The sequence below is a fragment of the Babylonia areolata genome, chromosome 19 (assembly GCF_041734735.1).
Source record: "Babylonia areolata isolate BAREFJ2019XMU chromosome 19, ASM4173473v1, whole genome shotgun sequence".
Lineage (NCBI taxonomy): Eukaryota > Metazoa > Mollusca > Gastropoda > Neogastropoda > Buccinidae > Babylonia > Babylonia areolata.
The window spans coordinates 40,259,722-40,279,721 of NC_134894.1; the positions used below are offsets into that span (position 1 = coordinate 40,259,722).

Sequence of the window (20,000 nt, forward strand, 5' to 3'; positions counted from 1 at the left end):
GGCATCATACAAGCTCACAACAATGATAACTTAAGAATAAAACACAGCCAGACGGTCAGAATAACGAGAACGTGTTTCCAATATGTCCAAACTTACTCATTACGAAAATGTGTGAGGAGACTGACAACATGGCTATTCTGTTGCTGCTGCTGCTGCTGCTGCTGCTCTTGTTATTGTTGTTGTTGTTGTTGTGTTGGAACAATGTATCATATATTGCCCCAGGAGAAACTGGCCGAACTCCTGCAGAAGCACCGCAAACAGAAACAAGAGACCACTGAAGCCACCAAGGAACTGTCAGAAAAGGTACCACCATCTGTGCACTGATTTATATATGTATTTTTCTATTTCCTGCTGCATCTGGAAATTGATTATTATTAGTTTGATTATTTTTTTTTATTTCAACTGGCACACAGTGCAATCGAACTTTAACTATTGCGAGAGAAGCATCGCATCGCATCGCACAGTGCATATGCATCACAGATCCCATTAAGTGCTGCATCTTCCGGGTACGGAACAATTTCAGAACCACGTGTACCCTGTATTGTTAGTCTTTGACAAAGACGCAAAAATGCCAGTGTGTGTGCGTGTGTGTGTGTGTGTGTGTGTGTGTGTGTGTGTGTGTGTGTGTGTGTGTGTGTGTGTGTGTGTGTGTGTGTGTGTGTGTGTGTGTGTGTGTGTGTACAGAGAGAGAGACCTACATATACATTTATTATTCCACCTTTGTTGCCACAGGAGCGAGAAAGCCTCATGAAGCTCATCAACCGGCAGCACGAGATGGAGGATGGCGAGCTGACCTTCACCTTGGCTCTGGAGCAGAACGAAGCGGCAGAGAAGCTGAGAAAGGTCAAACCGAAAGGACCGTGTGTGTGTGTGTGTGTGTGTGTGTGTGTGTGTGTGTGTGTGTGTGTGTGTGTGTGTGTGTGTGTGTGTGTGTGTGTGTACATGCACACCCGTCATGTTCTGTTCTGAGCCCGATGGAGCTGGACAGGTCTGTGAAGGAATACGGTATTACTTACTCTATTCACTCAGGACCATCACTGTTGCTACAAATGAGAGGATGGGGGACGGGGGTGGGAAGGAGGAGAAGAAGGATATGACTGACGTTGGAGAAAGTGAATGACGAAGAAGAGGTGGTGGTGGTGGTGGTGGTGGTGGTGGCAGTGGAGGAGGAAGATGGTGATGATGACAGCTACGTCGACGACGACGACGACAGCAGTGATGTTGACGCGATGTTGAAACAAAGAATAATGTTGGTGATAATGATGAAAGAAACGCATTTATATAGATAGTAGATAGGTAAGAAGGTACATACACACATGAACCGGCCAAAATTCTTAATCTGATAACGCGTAACTCACTTACACCTAGATCTAAGAAACAACACCTCACAGTCTATATTCAAAGATACGCCATTCAGTACGAATCCGAAAAAAAGGCACAGATTCTTCCTTCCTTCCTTCCTTCCTCCCTCCTTCCTCCCTTCCTTCCTTCCTTCCTTCCTTCCTTTCCCCCTTCCTCCCTTCCTTCCTTCCTTCCTTCCTTCCTCTCTTCCTTTCTTCCTTCCTTCCTTCCTTGCTTAATTCATTCATTCATTCATTCAATCCACGACATTCCCACACCCCTTGGCAGGAGTTCGCCATCCGGAAGAGGATGGGCATCAAAGAGCTCCAGCAGAACGTGATCGCGGAGGTCAACAGCCGGGGTCAGCTGGACGCGGAGAAAGCCGATTGGCTGAGGAAGGAGTACAAGAGGCAACAGGAAGCGGTGCACCGGATGTACGACGACGAGATCTCGCGACAGCGCATGGCTCTGGAGGAGAAACTGGCCCGGAGACGGGGTCTCGCGCAGATGAGCGTGAGTTGTCTGTCTCTGTCTGTCTGTCTGTCTGTCTGTGTCTCTATCTGTCTGTTTGCATCTGTCTGTCTGTCTGCGCCTCTGTCTGTCTGTTTGTCTGTGTCTGTCTGTATCTGTCTGTCTGTGTATCTGCTTCTGTGTATCTGTCTCTGGTATCTCTCTCATATCTATGATCAGAATTATATATACATAGATAGATATATATATATATATATATATAGAGAGAGAGAGAGAGAGAGAGAGAGAGAGAGATGTATATATATGGGGGGCGGGGGGTAGTAGGAGTAGGAGTAGTATTAGTAGTTGTGGGTGTATTCTCGGGGACCGCTACGGCAGCCGGACTGGCCTAGCTGGACATGCGAACACAACTGTGGACTGCGCCCCATCTCGTGGCCCAGCTGAATTGCGCCCAACAGCAACCTCCTATAACACGACAGTTCCATCAACATACTGATGTTGGTCGTCAAGTGGAAGAAGAAGAAGAAGAAGAAGAAGAAGAAGAAGAAGCAGCAGTAGTAGTAGTAGTAGTAGTAGTCGTCTTCAATTTTACGTCTTTCCATTCGAAAAGTTGTATTAGACAGGGGGTGAGGGGGTTGAGGGGGGGGGGGGAGTGGAGGGGGCGAACATTGTGTGAACATTATCATTTCATTTTCACTGTGACCTGATGGCTTGATGTAAGAATAAAAATGCGGGGTGAGAAGAGAGAGATGGGGTTACGGGGTAGGCTTTGACTGTAGAATGAGACAGACAGACAGAAAGGCTAAAGAATAACATTCTTTTTTTTCTTTCAGGAGACGCAAGAAGATGACCACACTGACCTTCTGAATTTACAAGCTGCCCATATTGTTTCGTTTCTTAATAAGGGTAGAAGGTAAACTGTTATGCTTTCACCACCCTCTCTCTCAGTGTCTCTCTCTCCTGTGTGTGTGTGTGTGTGTGTGTGTGTGTGTGTGTGTGTGTGTGTGTGTGTGTGTGTGTGTGTGTGTGTGTGTGTGTGTGTGTGTGTGTGTGTGTGTGTGTGTGTGTGTGTGTATGCATGTGTGTTTTCGTGCCTCCAAGCCTATGTTCCTTTTCATTTGTGTTAGCTTTACATCAGAGAAACGAGACCATATTTAAAAAACAGTTACAAAAGAAAACGAAACAAAAAATGAACATATGATATACGTCAACGCTCTCTCTTTGGAACTGAAACCACACACACACACACACACACACACACACACACACACTCCGTTCACCCACAAACCGATACACCTATATAGCCGCACATCCACACATCTAAACATCTACACACATTACAAACCATCACACATCCACACAACCACACACCTATAAACCCACACAACCACTCAACTACCTACACACACATACCTACACAACTACACAGTCAAACTCTATATACTTCTCTGGTGTGTTTATCACAAAGATTAAAACAATTTCGTTGACATTGTAAAGAAAAAATATTTCACACACACACACACACACACACACACACACACACACACACACACACACACACACACACACACACACACACACACACACACACACACACACACACACACACTGGAAGCGAGAGAATCTGAGCGCGCTGGTTCGAATCACGGCTCAGCCGCCGATATTTTCTCCCCCTCCACTAGACCTTGAGTGGTGGTCTGGACGCTAGTCATTCGGATGAGGCGATAAACCGAGGTCACGTGTGCAGCATGCACTTAGCGCACGTAAAAGAACCCACGGCAACAAAAGGGTTGTTCCTGGCAAAATTCTGTAGAAAAATCCACTTCCATAGGAAAAACAAATAAAACTGCACGCAGGAAAAAATACAACAAAATGGGTGGCGCTGTAGTGTAGCGACGCGTTCTCCCCCGGGAGAGCAGCCCGAATTTCACACAGAGAAATCTGCTGTGATAAAATGAAATACAAATATATATGTATATATATATATATATATATATATAGAGAGAGAGAGAGAGAGAGAGAGAGAGAGAGAGAGAGAGAGAGAGAGAGAGAGATGTATATGTATGTATATTATGCAAAATCATCGAAAAATTACTTCCCTACTCGGCTATATTTCCCATACACATTATCTCAGTTAATGTTTATGCAGTTTGTTTGTGTCAATTTAAAACAGCTGCTTCTCCCTTCAGATAATAAATTCCAATTACGCATAGTTTCAGTTATGCTTATTATAATTATGCTTCCTCTTCGTTTGTGGACACGAGTGGGCTTTTACGTGCATGACCGTTTTTACCCCCGCCATGTAGTCAGCCGTACTCCGTTTTCGGGGGTGTTTTCTGGAATAAAACCTTGACTTTGACATGGCTGCAGGAGCAGTGTGGTGACGGGGGAGCAGTCAGAGGAGTGGATCGAGGAGCTGAAGGCCCAGGCCCTCAACATCAAGACCCACATGGAGTCGGCCAAGGAGAGCCAGGAAGCTGAACTACACAAGGAACTCTCGCAGGCCAAAGTCACCCAGCTTGGGGAATTGGTAATGTTGTTTTGTGTTTGGTTGTTGTTGCTGTTGTTGTTGCTATATGCCTGTGTGGACGTGCGTATGTACGTGTGTGTGTGTGTGTGTGTATGTGTGTGTGTGTGTGTGTGTGTGTGTGTGTGTGTGTGTGTGTGTGTGTGTGTGTGTGTGAGTGCGTGCGTGCGTGCGCGAGCGCGTGTGTGTATGTGTGTGTTCTTCAGTTTAAAGTCTATTCGTGTTGTTTTCGACGAAAACAAAAATCGATGTATACCTACAGAGGAGCGAAAATTCCAAACAATATTAGCTACAAAGTTGAAAAGAAATGTTGAACTTGACTGTGAAGTAAAATATTCAGAATATTTTAACAATGACGAGAAATTTCCGATAACATAATCAATCAGAAAGCAAGATATCTAAAAGACTTCAATGCCTCGCATTCGATGGCCTGATTCGGAAATGCATGAGTAATGTTCTTTTTTAAGTAGAGTCGTGTTTCACAATATGCCCTTATGATTGATATTTAAAATAACCAACCAGTCGTTCATTAACGAACGTCTGTACACATAACTCAACGCCCCTGGCAGTACGAATTTTTTCGGGTTTTTTTTTTTTTTTTTCAGATCAAGAAACACAAAACAGAAATCCTGGAATTCGAAAACAAAAAAGACTCCAAACAATCAGAGTCAGAGGAGCCAGTGGGTAAGTTTCTGTCAGTGCCTGCCCCCAAAAGATCGTATCCACTTAAAAATCGATTTCGACATGATTTAGTGGGACGAAAACTCGTGATATATATATATAATATCATATTATGTGTGTGTGTCTGTGTCTGTGTGTGTCTGCGTGTGTGTGTGCTGCTGTGTGTTTGTGTGTGTGCGGCTGTGTGTTTGTGTGTGTGTGTATGTCTATATGTCTATGTGTGTCTGTGCGTGTGCGTCTGTGTATGTCTGTATGTGAGAGTATATTCAGCGAACAGAGTTGCATAACACAATATTAAACACGTATAAAAACGATTCATAACATACTGTACATTTTACTCTTTGTAAACCCCTGAATCCCCACCCCTCAACTCCCATCTAGACCCAGTGTCTTACGTGGAAGGCCAGCTAAAGCTGAGGTCCCAGCACCGCCTGGAGGTGGCTAACCTGGAGAACCAGCTGGATGCTGACCACGCCCAGAAGCTGTCGGCACTCCGGCAGGAGTTGGCCCAGCAAGCCCAGGACAAGATGGACCTCGTTCTGGAGGACACACGGCAGAGGATGACGTCGGAAGGTCCTGTTGTTGGTGGTCTTGTTCTTGTGGTTCTTGTTATTTCTTCTTCTTCTTCTTCTTCTTCTTGTGGTCTCGTTATTTCTTCTTGTTCTTGTCCTTGTTCTTCTTGTTGTTGTTCTTCTTCTTCTGCTTCTTGTGGTTCTGATTATTTCTTCTTCTTCTTGTGTTGTTTTTCCTCCTTACTCTTTGTCCTTATTCTTCTTTTAATCCTCCTACTCTTCTTCTTGCTCTTCCGCCTACTCATCCTCCCTTCCCTCCTCCTCCACCTCGTCTTATCTATCTTCTCCTCCTGATTTTTGTGTTTTCTTGTTCATGTTCTTGTTGTTCGTATTCATGTTGTCATCCTCTTCTTCCTCCTGATTCCCCCCCCCCCCCCCCCCCCCCCCCCCCCCCCCCCTTTCTTTTCTGGTCTCGTCCTCGTCTGCATCCACATCCTCTTCCCCCTGCTCTTTGTTCTTCTTGTTCTTGTTCTTGTTATTGTTCTCCTGCTCCTCCTCCTCCTCCTTTACCGCCTGCTCCCCTATCTGCTTTTTGTTCTTTTTGCTCTTGTTCTAGTTATTATTGTTGTTGCTGCTGCTGTTGCTGTTGTTCTTCTTCTGCTCATCCTCTTCATCCTCCTACTCCTCTTCTTCTTCTTCATATCCCTGCTCTCTTTCTTCTTCTTCCTCTTCTTGTTCTTCTCTTTCTTCTTCTTCTTCTTTCGTCGTCGTCGTCGTCATCGTCGTCGTTGTGCAGGTCCTCCAGTTCTTCCACCTCCTCTACCACTTCCTCACACCCAAACACAGTTAAAAGAAACACACACGTTCAAATCATTCATCGTCTCCCATGTGCTGAGCAGGTATGACGGAGAAGACGGTGGCTGCCCTGATGAAGAAACACCAGGAAGAGACGCAGAACCTTCTGCAGACACAGCAGAAGAACAGACAGAGACAGGAAAACAACCTTAAGGTAGGCATGAACACGTGGTGTAGCGGCCCAGTAGTGACGCGTTCACTCAATTCGGAGGTGAGAGAATCTGAGCGCACGGAATTGAATCCCGTACTCGGTACTATGTGTGTGTGGTCGGAGGGGGGGGGGGGCGGGTGGTCGGGGGCGGGGAGGTGCGGGGGGGGGGGGCGTGTTTGTGTGTGTGTGTGTGTGTGTGTGTGTGTGTGTGTGTAGTGTGTTCGTGCATGCGTGTGTAAGTGTATATGTGCCACCGTTTTCACCACATCTTCAGACGTTTTTAAAAATGATAGTGATAAATAAAATAAAATAAGATAAAGCACGAGTGTGTTAGAGAGGAAAGGAAATGGTGGTTATTGACAGGAGGAGCTGGCGCGCAGGAGGAGGGAGGCGGCCAAGAGGCGGGAGATGGAGCGTCAGGAACAGGAGGAGCTGCGACAACACGAGGCAGAGATCGTGGAGTGAGTCAGCCCTGCTTGATTCAGTACAATACCATACAGTACAATATAGCACAGCACAGCACAGCACAGCACAGTATAGCACAGCAAAACGAAACACAGCACAGCACTGCACAGCACAGCAAAAAACAACACAATACAATTATGATGCAACACAACACAACACAACACAGCACAGTGCAGCAAAACACAACACAATACAATTATGATGCAACACGACTCAACACAACACAACACAGCACAGTACAGCAAAGCACAACACAATACAGTTATGATGCAACACGACTCAACACAACACAACACAGCACAGTACAGCAAAACACAACACAATACAATTATGATGCAACACGACTCAACACAACACAACACAGCACAGTACAGCAAAGCACAACACAATACAATATGATGCAACACAACACAACACAGCACAGTACAGCAAAACACAACACAATACAGTTATGATGCAACACGACTCAACACAACACAACACAGCACAGTACAGCAAAGCACAACACAATACAATATGATGCAACACAACACAACACAGCACAGCACAGCAAAACACAACACAACACAATACAATATGATGCAACACAACACAACACAGCACACCACAGCACAACACATCATGATGCTGGTCTGTCGGCTGCCGTCCCTTTTCTGAGAGCTCGCTTTTCTGCTGCAGCAGCTGACAGTTTGTCCTCACCAATCCGTAGCTGATTCTTGAGAGTGCTTCTCCATCTGTTGCGGTCCTCTGCAAGGTCCTCCTAGGACTCAGTGTTGATCTCAAGTGCCTTCATGTCACGTTTGCAAACGTCTTTGTATCTCAGCTGTGGGCGGCCCATGCTTCTCTGCCCCATGGCGAGCTCTCCATAAAGGATGTCTTTTGGGATGCGACCATCTTCCATGCGGCGAACGTGGCCCAGCCAGCGCAGCCGACGCTGTCTCAGCATGGTATACATGGTCGGGAGGCCAGCGCGAGTCAGGACTTCGGTGTTTGTCACTTTGTCTTGCCAGGAGATGCTGAGTATGCGCCGTAGGCTTCTCAGGTGGAAGGTATTGAGCCTTTTCTCCTGACGAGCATGTGTGGTCCACGCCTCACTGCCATACAGCAAGGTGTTGTAGCACCTTACAACACAACACAACACCAACACAATACAATACAACATGTGTGTGACACAGGAAACTGGTGAACAGCCAACTGTCCATGTCTGAGGCAGAGAGGGACAGAGTGATGAAGGAACACGAGAAACAGATGGTGCTGCTGGAAAACAGGTACTCCCTCTGTCTGTCTGTCTGTCTTCCTGACAGTCGATCTGTGTCCCTGTTTATTTTTCCGTCTCTGTCTCTTCCCTGCCTCACTCCCTCCCTCCCTCTCTCTCTCTCTCTCTCTTCTCTGTCCTCGCCCCTCTCTCACCCTGTTCCCCTCCTCTCTCTCTGTCTCTGTCTCTCTGTCTCTGTCTCTCTGTCTCTGTCTCTCTCTGTCTCTCTCTCTCTCTCTCTTTTCTCTCGCCCTGTTCCCTCTCTGTCTGTCTCTTGTATTCTCTCTTTCTCTTTCCCTCTGTGTGTGTGTGTGTGTGTGTGTGTGTGTGTGTGTCCCTCAGAAGCGCTGGAGTTTTGCTTCTGCCAAAGCTTGACTCAAAAGTGGGGAATTTCACATCAATATGCAACTGTTGTGAATGTATTAACACGTTCGCCATGTAAACTAGAGAAGCACACGTCAGTGGCACTCGTGCATGCAGTTTCTACTACCTCCTCCTTCAAATCTGTTACCGGAGCGCCAGGAAGAATTGTTCAAGCGGTCTGTTTTGGGCAGGTCAAATCTGGCAGAGGTCATCCCTATGCGGATCGGATTTTGTTGTCGAGTTTCCTCCCCATTTTCGGCAGGTAGTACTGGGTTACATGGTTACCAGTAGCATATGAGAATCTCTTACCTGACTAAGCAGCTGATTGTATGGGTCGGTTCAAATATACCTATTTGCTGGTCGTTTGATTAACGTTTTATACGGTTACAGAGAAATATGTATGGAGTTGTAAACTATTATGGGGGAGTAAAATAGAAAGAGACAGTGATCAACCGAACATAAAACAAACTTATTCTCGATCATTACGAAAGAAGAAAAAGAAGAAGGAGGAGGATTTACATAGCACTGAATCTTGTCCATAGACAAATCAAATCGCTTTCACACCAGACATTCGCATGTATGCCTGACTGATTCTGAAGGATGAGAGACCAAGATAATCTTTTGAAATTACTTTCAGCTAGAACACACAGGAAGCGGTCAGAACAATTGCAGCAAGGGCCTTTTCGCTTGTTCTTGTAAAAAGAATCAATAGTTGACTGGAGTGCAGCCTATCTTTCCACTTTCCTATCATAAAACATCTCCTACCTCATCATCGTCCTCCACCTCCTCTCCATACTTATCATCATCATCACTATTATCAGCAGCAGCAGCAGCAGCAGCAGCAGCACTACCACCATTACCATCACCATCACCATCATCATCATCACCACCACCACCACCGTCGTCATCACCGCCACCACCATTACCATCACCACCACCGCCATCACTATCACAATCACTACCATAACCTCCATCATCATCACTACATCGACATCACCACCATCATCATCACCACCACCATCACCATCATCACCACCAGCATCATCATCACAACCATCATCACCACTATCATCACCATCATTATCACCACCATCACCATCACAACCACTACCATAATCTCCATCATCATCATCATCACCACGATTACCATTACCATCACTACATCACCATCACCATAATCACAACCACCATCATCATCACTGCCATCGTCACCACTATCATTACCACCATCACCACCACCATCACCATCACAATCACTACCATAACCTTCAGCACCATCACCTCCATCATCATCACCACCATCACCACCTTCACCATCACCACACCACCAACACCATCACAGCACCACAACCAATACCACCATCACCACCACCATCACCATCACCATCACAATCACTACCATAACCTCCAGCACCATCACCTCCATCATCATCACCACCATCACCACCTTCACCATCACCATCACCACACCACCAACACCATCACAGCACCACAACCAATACCACCATCACCACCACCATCACCATCACCATCACAATCACTACCATAACCTTCAGCACCATCACCTCCATCATCATCACCACCTTCACCACCTTCACCATCACCATCACCACACCACCAACACCATCACAGCACCACAACCAATACCACCATCACCACCACCATCACCATCACCATCACAATCACTACCATAACCTTCAGCACCATCACCTCCATCATCATCACCACCTTCACCACCTTCACCATCACCATCACCACACCACCAACACCATCACAGCACCACAACCAATACCACCATCACCACCACCATCACCATCACCATCACAATCACTACCATAACCTTCAGCACCATCACCTCCATCATCATCACCACCTTCACCACCTTCACCATCACCATCACCACACCACCAACACCATCACAGCACCACAACCAATACCACCATCACCACCACCATCACCATCACCATCACAATCACTACCATAACCTTCAGCACCATCACCTCCATCATCATCACCACCTTCACCACCTTCACCATCACCACACCACCAACACCATCACAGCACCACCACTATTACCACCATCACCACCACCACCACCACCACCATCACCATCACAATCACTACCATAACCTCCAGCACCATCACCTCCATCATCATCACCACCATCACAACACCATCAACACCATCACCAAACCACCAACACCATCACAGCACCACAACCAATACCACCATCACCACCACCACCACCATCACCATCACAATCACTACCATAACCTCCAGCACCATCACCTCCATCATCATCACCACCATCACAACACCATCAACACCATCACCAAACCACCACCACCATCACCATCATCATTACCACCATCACCATCACCACACCACCAACACCATCACCATCATCAACACTACCACATCGCCACCACTTCCATCACCATCATCATTACCACCATCACCATCACCACACCACCAACACCATCACCATCAGCAACACTACCACATCGCCACCACTTCCATCACCACCATCACAACACCACCACCACCATCACAACACCACCACCACCATCACCATCATCATTACCACCACCACCACCACCACCATCACCAGACGTGTGACGATCCACTTGGTCTCACTTTACACACACACACACACACACACACACACACACACACACACACACACACACACACACACACACACACACACACACACACACACACACGGGGTTGCAGCCTAACGCTGAACAAGCTGAGGCAGCAGCGGTCTCTGGAGGAACGTCTGAAGCAGAAACGAGCCCAGCAGATGGCCGTGCTGCAGGCACAGCAACGGACCGAACTGACCGTGAGTGCAGACTGTGTGAGGGCGTCTGGACAGTTTGGGGGGTATTGTATGATGATGATGATGAAGATGATGACGATGGTGGTGATGGTGATGATGACGACGACGACGATGATAACGATAATGATGATGATGAAGATTCTCATCATGATGATGATGATGGTGGTGGTGGTGGTGATGGTGATGATGACGACGACGACGATGATAACGATAATGATGATGATGAAGATTCTCATGATGATGATGATGATGATGGTGGTGGTGGTGATGGTGATGATGACGACGACGACGATGATAACGATAATGATGATGATGAAGATTCTCATGATGATGATGATGGTGGTGGTGGTGATGGTGATGATGACGATGACGACGATGACAACGATAATGATGATGATGAAGATTCTCATGATGATGATGATGATGATGATTGTTATTATTATTATTATTATTATTATTGTTGTTGTTGTTGTTGCTGCTGCTGCTGCTGCCCGTCTGACTCTCAGAGTCCCACATACTGATCACATTTCTCCTCACCTCCGCACTCCACATTGGCTCCCGACTGAAGTGAGAATCAAATACAAAGTTGCGTGTCTCTGCTATTCTGCTTTCCACTCCGCAGGACCTACTAATCTTTCTGATCTTATCAGTGTTTACACTCCCACAAGAGATCTCCGCTCTTCATCTGACGGTTACCTTTTCAAACTTCCTCGCGTCAATACAAGAACCTATGGTGAACGTTCTTTCTTCTTTGCTGCTCCTCACATCTGGAACAACCTTCCTTATCATATCCGTGCATCTGATTCTATTTCTGCTTTTCGCTCATCACTAAAGACTAAGTACTCTCAGCTTCCTTTTCTCCAACACCACCCATGTCAAGTCACTTTGGATGTATGTAGAGTGGGAGACGGAGTGGGAGTGTGTGTGTGTGTGGGGGGGGAGGTTGAGAAAGAGTGGCCATGAATGTTTTATGTTACTTGTAATATTTTTATTTCATGTAAAGCGCCCTGAGCTCTTAGTGAGAAAGGGTGCTGTATAAATGTACAGTAGTAGTAGTAGTAGTATCATTATTATTATTATCATCATCATCAATATTATTATTATTGTTATCGGTCCTTTATACTGTTGTTTGTATGTGCGTTTACTTCTTCTGAGTTCTATCTTCAGTTATATTTTCATCTCTGTTGAACGTGCCTGGACTCAGATACGGTCTGGCAATGTTTTTTTGCTTTGTTTTTTGTTTTGTTTTTGTTTGTTTGGGTTTTTTTGTGTGTGTTTTTTAATGTGAAAGACTTACACTACAATAACAATCGGTGTCACATCCGATGACAGGCCGTGAACAAACGAATTCGGGTTTTTTTTTTTTGTTGTGTTTTTTTTTTATCAATTAATCAATCCATAGAGAAATAAACAGCCACATGAATAAATCAATAAACAACTGTACAGAAATAGCTATATGAACAGATAAAACACATGAACAGGGAAATAAATAAATGAATGAATAGAATAAATGAATAACAATACATCAATAACAAATACGTCAATAAATAGATTGGTAAATAAGATAAACAACTTATCAAATGAATAAGTAGATAATACATGAACAAATGAATACAAACAAATTCATAAACAACTTATCAAATGAACTAATAAGTAAGTGAATACATACATACATACATACATACATACATACATACATACATACATACATTAATGAATAACTAACTAACCAACTAAATGAATGAATAAATGCAGAAACGCTCACTTGGCTTGTGCACGTTACAGAAACAGCGCAAGGCATCAGCGAGAAACAGGCGGCCTGATGACGATGACGACGAGGAGGGAGAGGACGAGGCCAGCCATCGGGCCAGTGTGCAGATGATGAAGAGACACGCCCAACAGCGACTGGCCGTACTGCAAGGGCAGCAACTCAACATTGATGAGGAGCTGGAACAGGTGGTGTGATGTGGTGTTGTGTGCTGTGGTGTTGTGCGGTGCGGTGTTGTTGTGTTGTTGTGTGGTGTGGTGCGAAAAGGTGTGTTGTGGTTGTGTGGTGTGTTGTGGTTGTGTGGTGTGTTGTGGTGGTGTGTGGTGTTATAAAGTGTGGTGTGGTGTGGTGTGGTGTTATAAGGTGTGATTTGTATAGTGTGTTGTAGTGTGGCGTGGTATGGTGTGGTGTGATGTGGTGTTACAAGGTGTGGTGTGATAAGGTGTGGTGTGGTATGGTGAGGTGTGGTATGGTGTTGTATTGTGTTGCGTTGTACTGTACTGTACTGTACTGCATTGGAATGGAATTGAACTGAATGTACTGTCATCCTTTGGCAGCAACTCAGCATCATTGAGAAGACGGAGCAAGTGTTGTGTTGTGTTGTGTTGTGCTGTGCTGTTGTTGTGGTGTGGTGTGGTTTGGTGTTGGGTATTGGTGTGGTGTAGTGTCATATGATGTTGTATGGTGTGGTGTGGTATGGTGTGGTGCTGTGGTTGTGGTGTTGTGTTTGTGGTTGTTTGGTGGTATATTGTGGTGTGGTTCGGTGTTGTTTGTGTGCGGTATGTTTGTGTCGTGTTGAGTGGCGTCGTGTTGCAATTATTTTGTTTTGCGCTTTATTGCATTCTTTTTCTGGACTTTTTCCCATAGCGCCTACATTGCTTTTGTTCAAGATACTCACACACACACGCACAAATGATAATGCACTCAGAGGTAACACTTCAAATTATTGCCACGCTGATCTATTTTTAGCAGTCAGGGGGTGACAAGTGAACGTGTCATGTTGGCAGATCCGAATTGAAATGCAAAAAGGGAGGGCACTGGCCCTGAAAAACCAGGAAGAAAGACTGGGAGCGATGATCGCTGCTCTTCAGATGGAAAAAGCCAGAGAGGTAAGTGAAGACATCTCCGATTATGATCACCAAATAGCAATTAGTGTACAAGTGAAGACATCTCTGATTATGATCACTAAATAGCAATTAGTGTACAAGTGAAGATAACTCTGATTATGATCACCAAATAGCAATTAGTGTACAAGTGAAGATAACTCTGATTATGATCACCAAATAGCAATTAGTATACAAGTGAAGACAACTCTGATTATGATCACCAAATAGCAATTGGTATACAAGTGATGACAACTCTGATTATCATCAACAAATAGCAATTGGTATACAAGTGGTGACAACTCTGATTATCATCACCGAATAGCAACTGGTACACAAGTGATAATTCTGATTATTATCACCAAATAGCAATGAGAATACAAGTGGAGACAATTCTGATTATTAACACAAAATAGCAATTAGTATACAGGTGAAGACAACTCTGATTATTAACACAAAATAGCAATTAGTATACAGGTGAAGACAACTCTGATTATGACCACCAAACACCACACCACATCACACCACACCACACCACACTACGAGCGCACCCACCGAGATAGAATCATATCCCTTCGTAACAAAACAAACGGTTTTTTTCGTGCACTTGAACTGAAAGTGTGGATCGACTGCACTGTTGTCCGCGACACGCTCTCCCCAAGGAGAGCACCCAAAACTTCACACAGAGAAATATATTGTGACAAAAAGCAATTAATTCAAATACAAATGCAATACAATACGATACAATAATGATGGTGATGATATGGATACTCATATACCGCATATCCTCGGTCGGAGACCAAGCTCTAGGCGTTTTACAAACACGGATTCATTTGCACAACAGGCTGCCTACCTGAGTAGAGCCGACTGACAGCTGCCATTGGACGCTCATCATTCGTTTCCTGTGTCATTCAGTCAGGTTTAAGTCACGCACACATACACACTCTTACAGAAATGTAACATGTTTTACGTATATTGCCGTTTTTGGTGGTGGTGGTTTTTTTTCTATGTGTTTTTTGTTGTTGTTTTTACAATGCAATGCAGTACAATACAATATAATATAATACAATACAATACCGGCAATACTATACAATACAATACAATGTTTGCAGATGACGCAGATAGAGGAGCAGCAGAAGGCCATCAACAACCTGAAGGCCAACATCATGGATGACCTCAACGAGCGGGGCATTCTGTCCACGCCAGAATGTGACCTAATTCTGGACACCCACAAACAGGTGTGTGGCTGGTCATTTTGTTGCCGCGGCATCAGCTGTTTGTCACCGTATGATTAATTAATCCGGTTTATAGTTAGTCATCTGTTCACGAATAGTTTGCGTGAGTGGCTTTTTTTTTTCAGAATATTACGTCAAAATGCTCAAAATATTATGTCGCAATACTACCACACGCACAAGCACACCAGCGTAAATCATCTCTTGTTATTGTACAGCACCGCATAATGTTCATGTAAATTCATCTCCTTCTCTAACTTTCCCTAACCCTTCCTTCCTTACCCTCCCCCCCCCCTCTCTCTCTCTCTCTCTCTCTCTCTCTCTCTCTCTCTCTTCTCTCTTCTCTCTCTCCTATCTCTCTATCTATCTGTACGTCATGTCCTGAACTTATTATTTTCTTTTCGTTAGATCATCAGGATGTCTTAATTAATAATTGTTCATTCTGCTCAGGGTTTGGTTAATGTGTGTGTGTGTGTGTGTGTGTGTGTGTGTGTGTGTGTGTGTGTGTGTGTGTGTGTGTGTGTGTGTGTGTTTCCCCTTTCTTCTCAACTGTATAGATTTGATTTTATCTTGTATACCATATATTTGGCAGGGACTGGATTAAAACAAGTATACCCGAACTAAAAGGTGTTTTCCTTGAAATCAAATTATTTGTCTCGTCTTCTCTTGTGTTGTCTTTCATTTCAAAGTGTCGGTGTTTTCTTCTCTCTTTCTTTAACAAGTGCAATTCAACACACACACACACACACACACACACACACACACACACACACACACACACACACACACACACACACACACACACACACACACACACACACACACACACACACACACCTGTTGCTTCTCAGATATATACGATATTCTTTCTGTATGTTAACCCCAGCGTGATGCTCAGTGTACATGGTTTTCACTGTTCTGGTTCCAGGATACGAAGGCTTTACACCAAAGAATGGAAACACAAAGGGAAAAGCAGGAGAAGGTATATTCTGAGCATAAACTCTAGTGTTCTAACAGTAGGCGTTCGTTTTTCGCTTACATTTATCGATATAGTTAACATCTACTTTCTTTTTTATGTCTGGTCTTTCATTTGGATGCTTTTGTATGTTTCAATCACACACACACACACACACACACACACACACACACACACACACACACACACACACACACACACACACACACACACACACACACACACACACACACACACACTCCACTTTCAATAATTCATTCCTAATTGTTATAAAACAATAAAAAAAACCATTAAGCTCGACTTGAGTTCGTGCCTTTAAAGTAAGCAATTTTCCTCAAATAGCCCAGTTTGATTAACGTTCTGGGTTGGGTTGATTTTGTTGTAACGGGATGTACTGACATATATTTCCAAGATGGGAACTTTCGTTGCAAGTGGGAAGAAAAGTACCAACACAAATCATTCTCTGGGCAGATGTCACTGACAGTGCAGACGCTGATAAATAAGCCAGAGAATCGGATACCAAACCGTACTCTTGTCAAAGAAGAGAACTTTAGTTCAATACAATACAATACAATACAATACAATGCATCTTTATTCATTCGACTGTAAATTAATAATGTGTATCCACAAGTTCGTCACTGACACCACACCATCTCTCAGACCACAGTTTAGTCCAACGCACAGAAAAACACATGACAAAGGTTGCAAAGGGGGGGACAAAACAAAATCATTCTTCCAGAAGAACTGTCATTGGTTTATGCAGATGCTGAGAAGTAGTTTGGAGCATAGGATGCAACATTGTGTATGTAATGCATTCATTTTAAAAGATAACATTCGTTGCAAAAGGGGAAGGGAACAAAACAAAAATAGTTTAAATCATATTAAAAATAATAATAATGGATACTTATATATAGCACACTATCCAGAAATCTGCTCTAGGTGCTTTACAAAAACGCTTTTGTTAACATAAAACATTACATCTATGTTACATACACACACCAAAATGTGACCACACACACACACACACACACACACACACACACACACACACACACACACACACACACACACACACACACACACACACACACACACACACACACACACTGCATACATACATTTTAACATACATGTGTATCTAACAGCTACCCTAACAAATACGCACACATATTTCCAGAAGAGATGCCATTGATGTTGCAGATGCTGAGAAACAGATTGGAGCGCAGGATAAAACATAATGTATGTGATAATTATACTTTAAAAAAAAATAATAACCTTCAGTGCAAAGGTGGAGAGGGGGCGGGGGGGTGACAAAACAAAATCATTCTTCCAGAAGAGATATCACTTATGATGCAGATGCTAAGTAACAGACTGGAGCAGCGGTCGCAACTTGATATATGTAATGTTACTATTCAAAAACTAACCTTCATTGCAAACGGGTAAGGGGGAGGGGACGGGGGGTATGGGGGGGGGGGGGGGACAAAACAAAATCATTCTCCCACAAGAGATGCCATTGGTGATGCAGATACTGAGGACCAGACTGGAGCAGCGAATGCAGCAGAGGGAGCGCGTGCTGCTGACTCAGCACGAGGGGGAGATGCGGAAACTGATGGCCGGAAAGTCTGGAAGCAAGTTCGCCGCCAAGGTGCGCCGCATGATGCTGGTGCACAAACACCTGGTGACCATGGAGAAGTTAAGGTGGGTCTCCTCTGCTGTGTGGCCTCCTGGCGACCTAAACTCCCGATAGTTCGCCTGTAGACTACCTGTGGCGCTGAGACAGAGCGCAGTGAGAGGCGTGGGAATAATGCCTCTGAAGTGGTGCTGATGATGGGGCAGCCAAAAATAAATAAATAAATAAATAAGTTCAGGTGGGACGGGATCGGTAGGGATCTGGATTCAGTCTCTTATTATCTCCTCTTTCTCCTGTTTTCTTTTTTTTAAGTTTTTGGGTTTATTAGGTTTCGTGTATGTATACGTATGTAGGATTCTGTCTGTATCTCTGTGTGTTTATATTTCTCTGTGTGTATGTTTCTTTGTGTGTGTGTGTGTGTGTGTGTGTGTGTCTGTCTGTCTGTCTGTCTGTCTCTCTCTCTCTCTCTGTTTGTGCGTGCATGCGTGCGTTTGTGTATATGAGCGGACTGGTGGTTGTGTGTGAAAATAAATATGTACGTAAACGTTTTGAAATTACCTTCTTTCAGGGGGAGCGTAGGGGTTGTGCTTTTGTTACCTCTGTCAGGATTTCTGCGTTACGCACTGCTAGCATCATTTCCCGATCCCTCTTTCTTTTTTTCCTTCTCTTTCGCCTTTTTTAACCCGGTGTTCGGTTGTCTGTGTGTGTGTGTGTGTGTGTGTGTGTGTGTGTCTGTGTGTCCGTGGTAAACTTTAACATTGACATTTTCTCTGCAAATACTTTGTCAGTTGACACCAAATTAGGCATAAAAATAGGAAAAAATCAGTTCTTTCTAGTCATCCTGTTTAAAACAATATTGCACCTCTGGGATGGGCACAAAAAAATTTAAAAATGAAGCCTAATTATATGCAAACTGCATTTACTGTTATATTTATATTTTTTGTATTCTCTAAACTTGGCACTTTGATCTGATATTCTGACCCAACAACAAGAGCAGTCATTATCATTTTTTGTTCAAACAGGAACTTCTTTTGCTAAACATGGAAGTTTTATTTATTTTGCAAATGTTTTGGTGCAGATAGTAAAAAAAGGGAAAATACTCTGTGATTAGTGCTAGGGACTTAATTTGCTTAAAACTGATCTTTCTCATCTTAAACATTACATTTTGAAATTATACTCAATACATAAAAAGCTTGGATTTTTTTTTTTTTTTTTTTTTTAAGTGTATCACAAGTGAGTCTTGAAGGCCTTGCCTCTCTTGTTTTCTTTTCATCATCTCTTTTCCCACTTTCCTGCGGTAGACCTGTTACTGTTTATGGTTCTCTACTATGCCGAAAGTAAGCGAGGTAGGAGATGTGTACATAGATAGATAGGTGGGAAGTGGGTAGATGGATACGTACTTTACAGATCTACGGTGTATAGATTTAAGTCGGTCATCGGTCAGTTTCAGTTTCAGTGTAATGAAGGTGTCAAAGTCACTAATCCATACACACTACGTCATATCTACTTTGTATTAGAGAGACACGTGGGGTGATGGCCTAGAGGTAACACGTCCGCCTAGGAAGCGAGAGAATCTGAGCGCACTGGTTCGAATCACAACTCAGCCGCCGATATTTTCTCCCACCTCCACAAGACCTTGAGTGGTGGGCTGGACGCTAGTCATTCGGATGAGACGATAAACCGAGGTCCCGTGTGCAGCATGCACTTAGCACACGTAAAAGAACCCACGGCAACAAAAGGGTTGTTCCTGGCAAAATTCTGTAGAAAAATCCACTTCGATAGGAAAAACAAATAAAACTGCACGCAGGAAAAAAAAAGAAAGGAAAAA

The 20,000-nt window shown here is 44.1% G+C and overlaps 1 protein-coding gene across 1 annotated transcript in view; it reads left to right on the forward strand.

Moving 5' to 3' along the window:
* The window catches only part of LOC143293695 (limbin-like), a 38,738-nt gene that overhangs the window by 13,963 nt on the left and 4,775 nt on the right, over window positions 1-20,000 (forward strand). Inside the window, exons 12-27 of the mRNA XM_076604869.1 lie at window positions 223-303; window positions 733-843; window positions 1,630-1,854; window positions 2,646-2,725; window positions 4,183-4,342; window positions 4,945-5,023; window positions 5,402-5,593; window positions 6,432-6,541; window positions 6,902-6,999; window positions 8,179-8,271; window positions 11,358-11,466; window positions 13,249-13,419; window positions 14,239-14,340; window positions 15,447-15,572; window positions 16,495-16,548; window positions 18,068-18,240. Of these exons, the coding sequence (XP_076460984.1) occupies window positions 223-303; window positions 733-843; window positions 1,630-1,854; window positions 2,646-2,725; window positions 4,183-4,342; window positions 4,945-5,023; window positions 5,402-5,593; window positions 6,432-6,541; window positions 6,902-6,999; window positions 8,179-8,271; window positions 11,358-11,466; window positions 13,249-13,419; window positions 14,239-14,340; window positions 15,447-15,572; window positions 16,495-16,548; window positions 18,068-18,240 (1,964 nt within the window). The remainder of the gene's footprint in view (window positions 1-222; window positions 304-732; window positions 844-1,629; window positions 1,855-2,645; window positions 2,726-4,182; window positions 4,343-4,944; window positions 5,024-5,401; window positions 5,594-6,431; window positions 6,542-6,901; window positions 7,000-8,178; window positions 8,272-11,357; window positions 11,467-13,248; window positions 13,420-14,238; window positions 14,341-15,446; window positions 15,573-16,494; window positions 16,549-18,067; window positions 18,241-20,000) is intronic.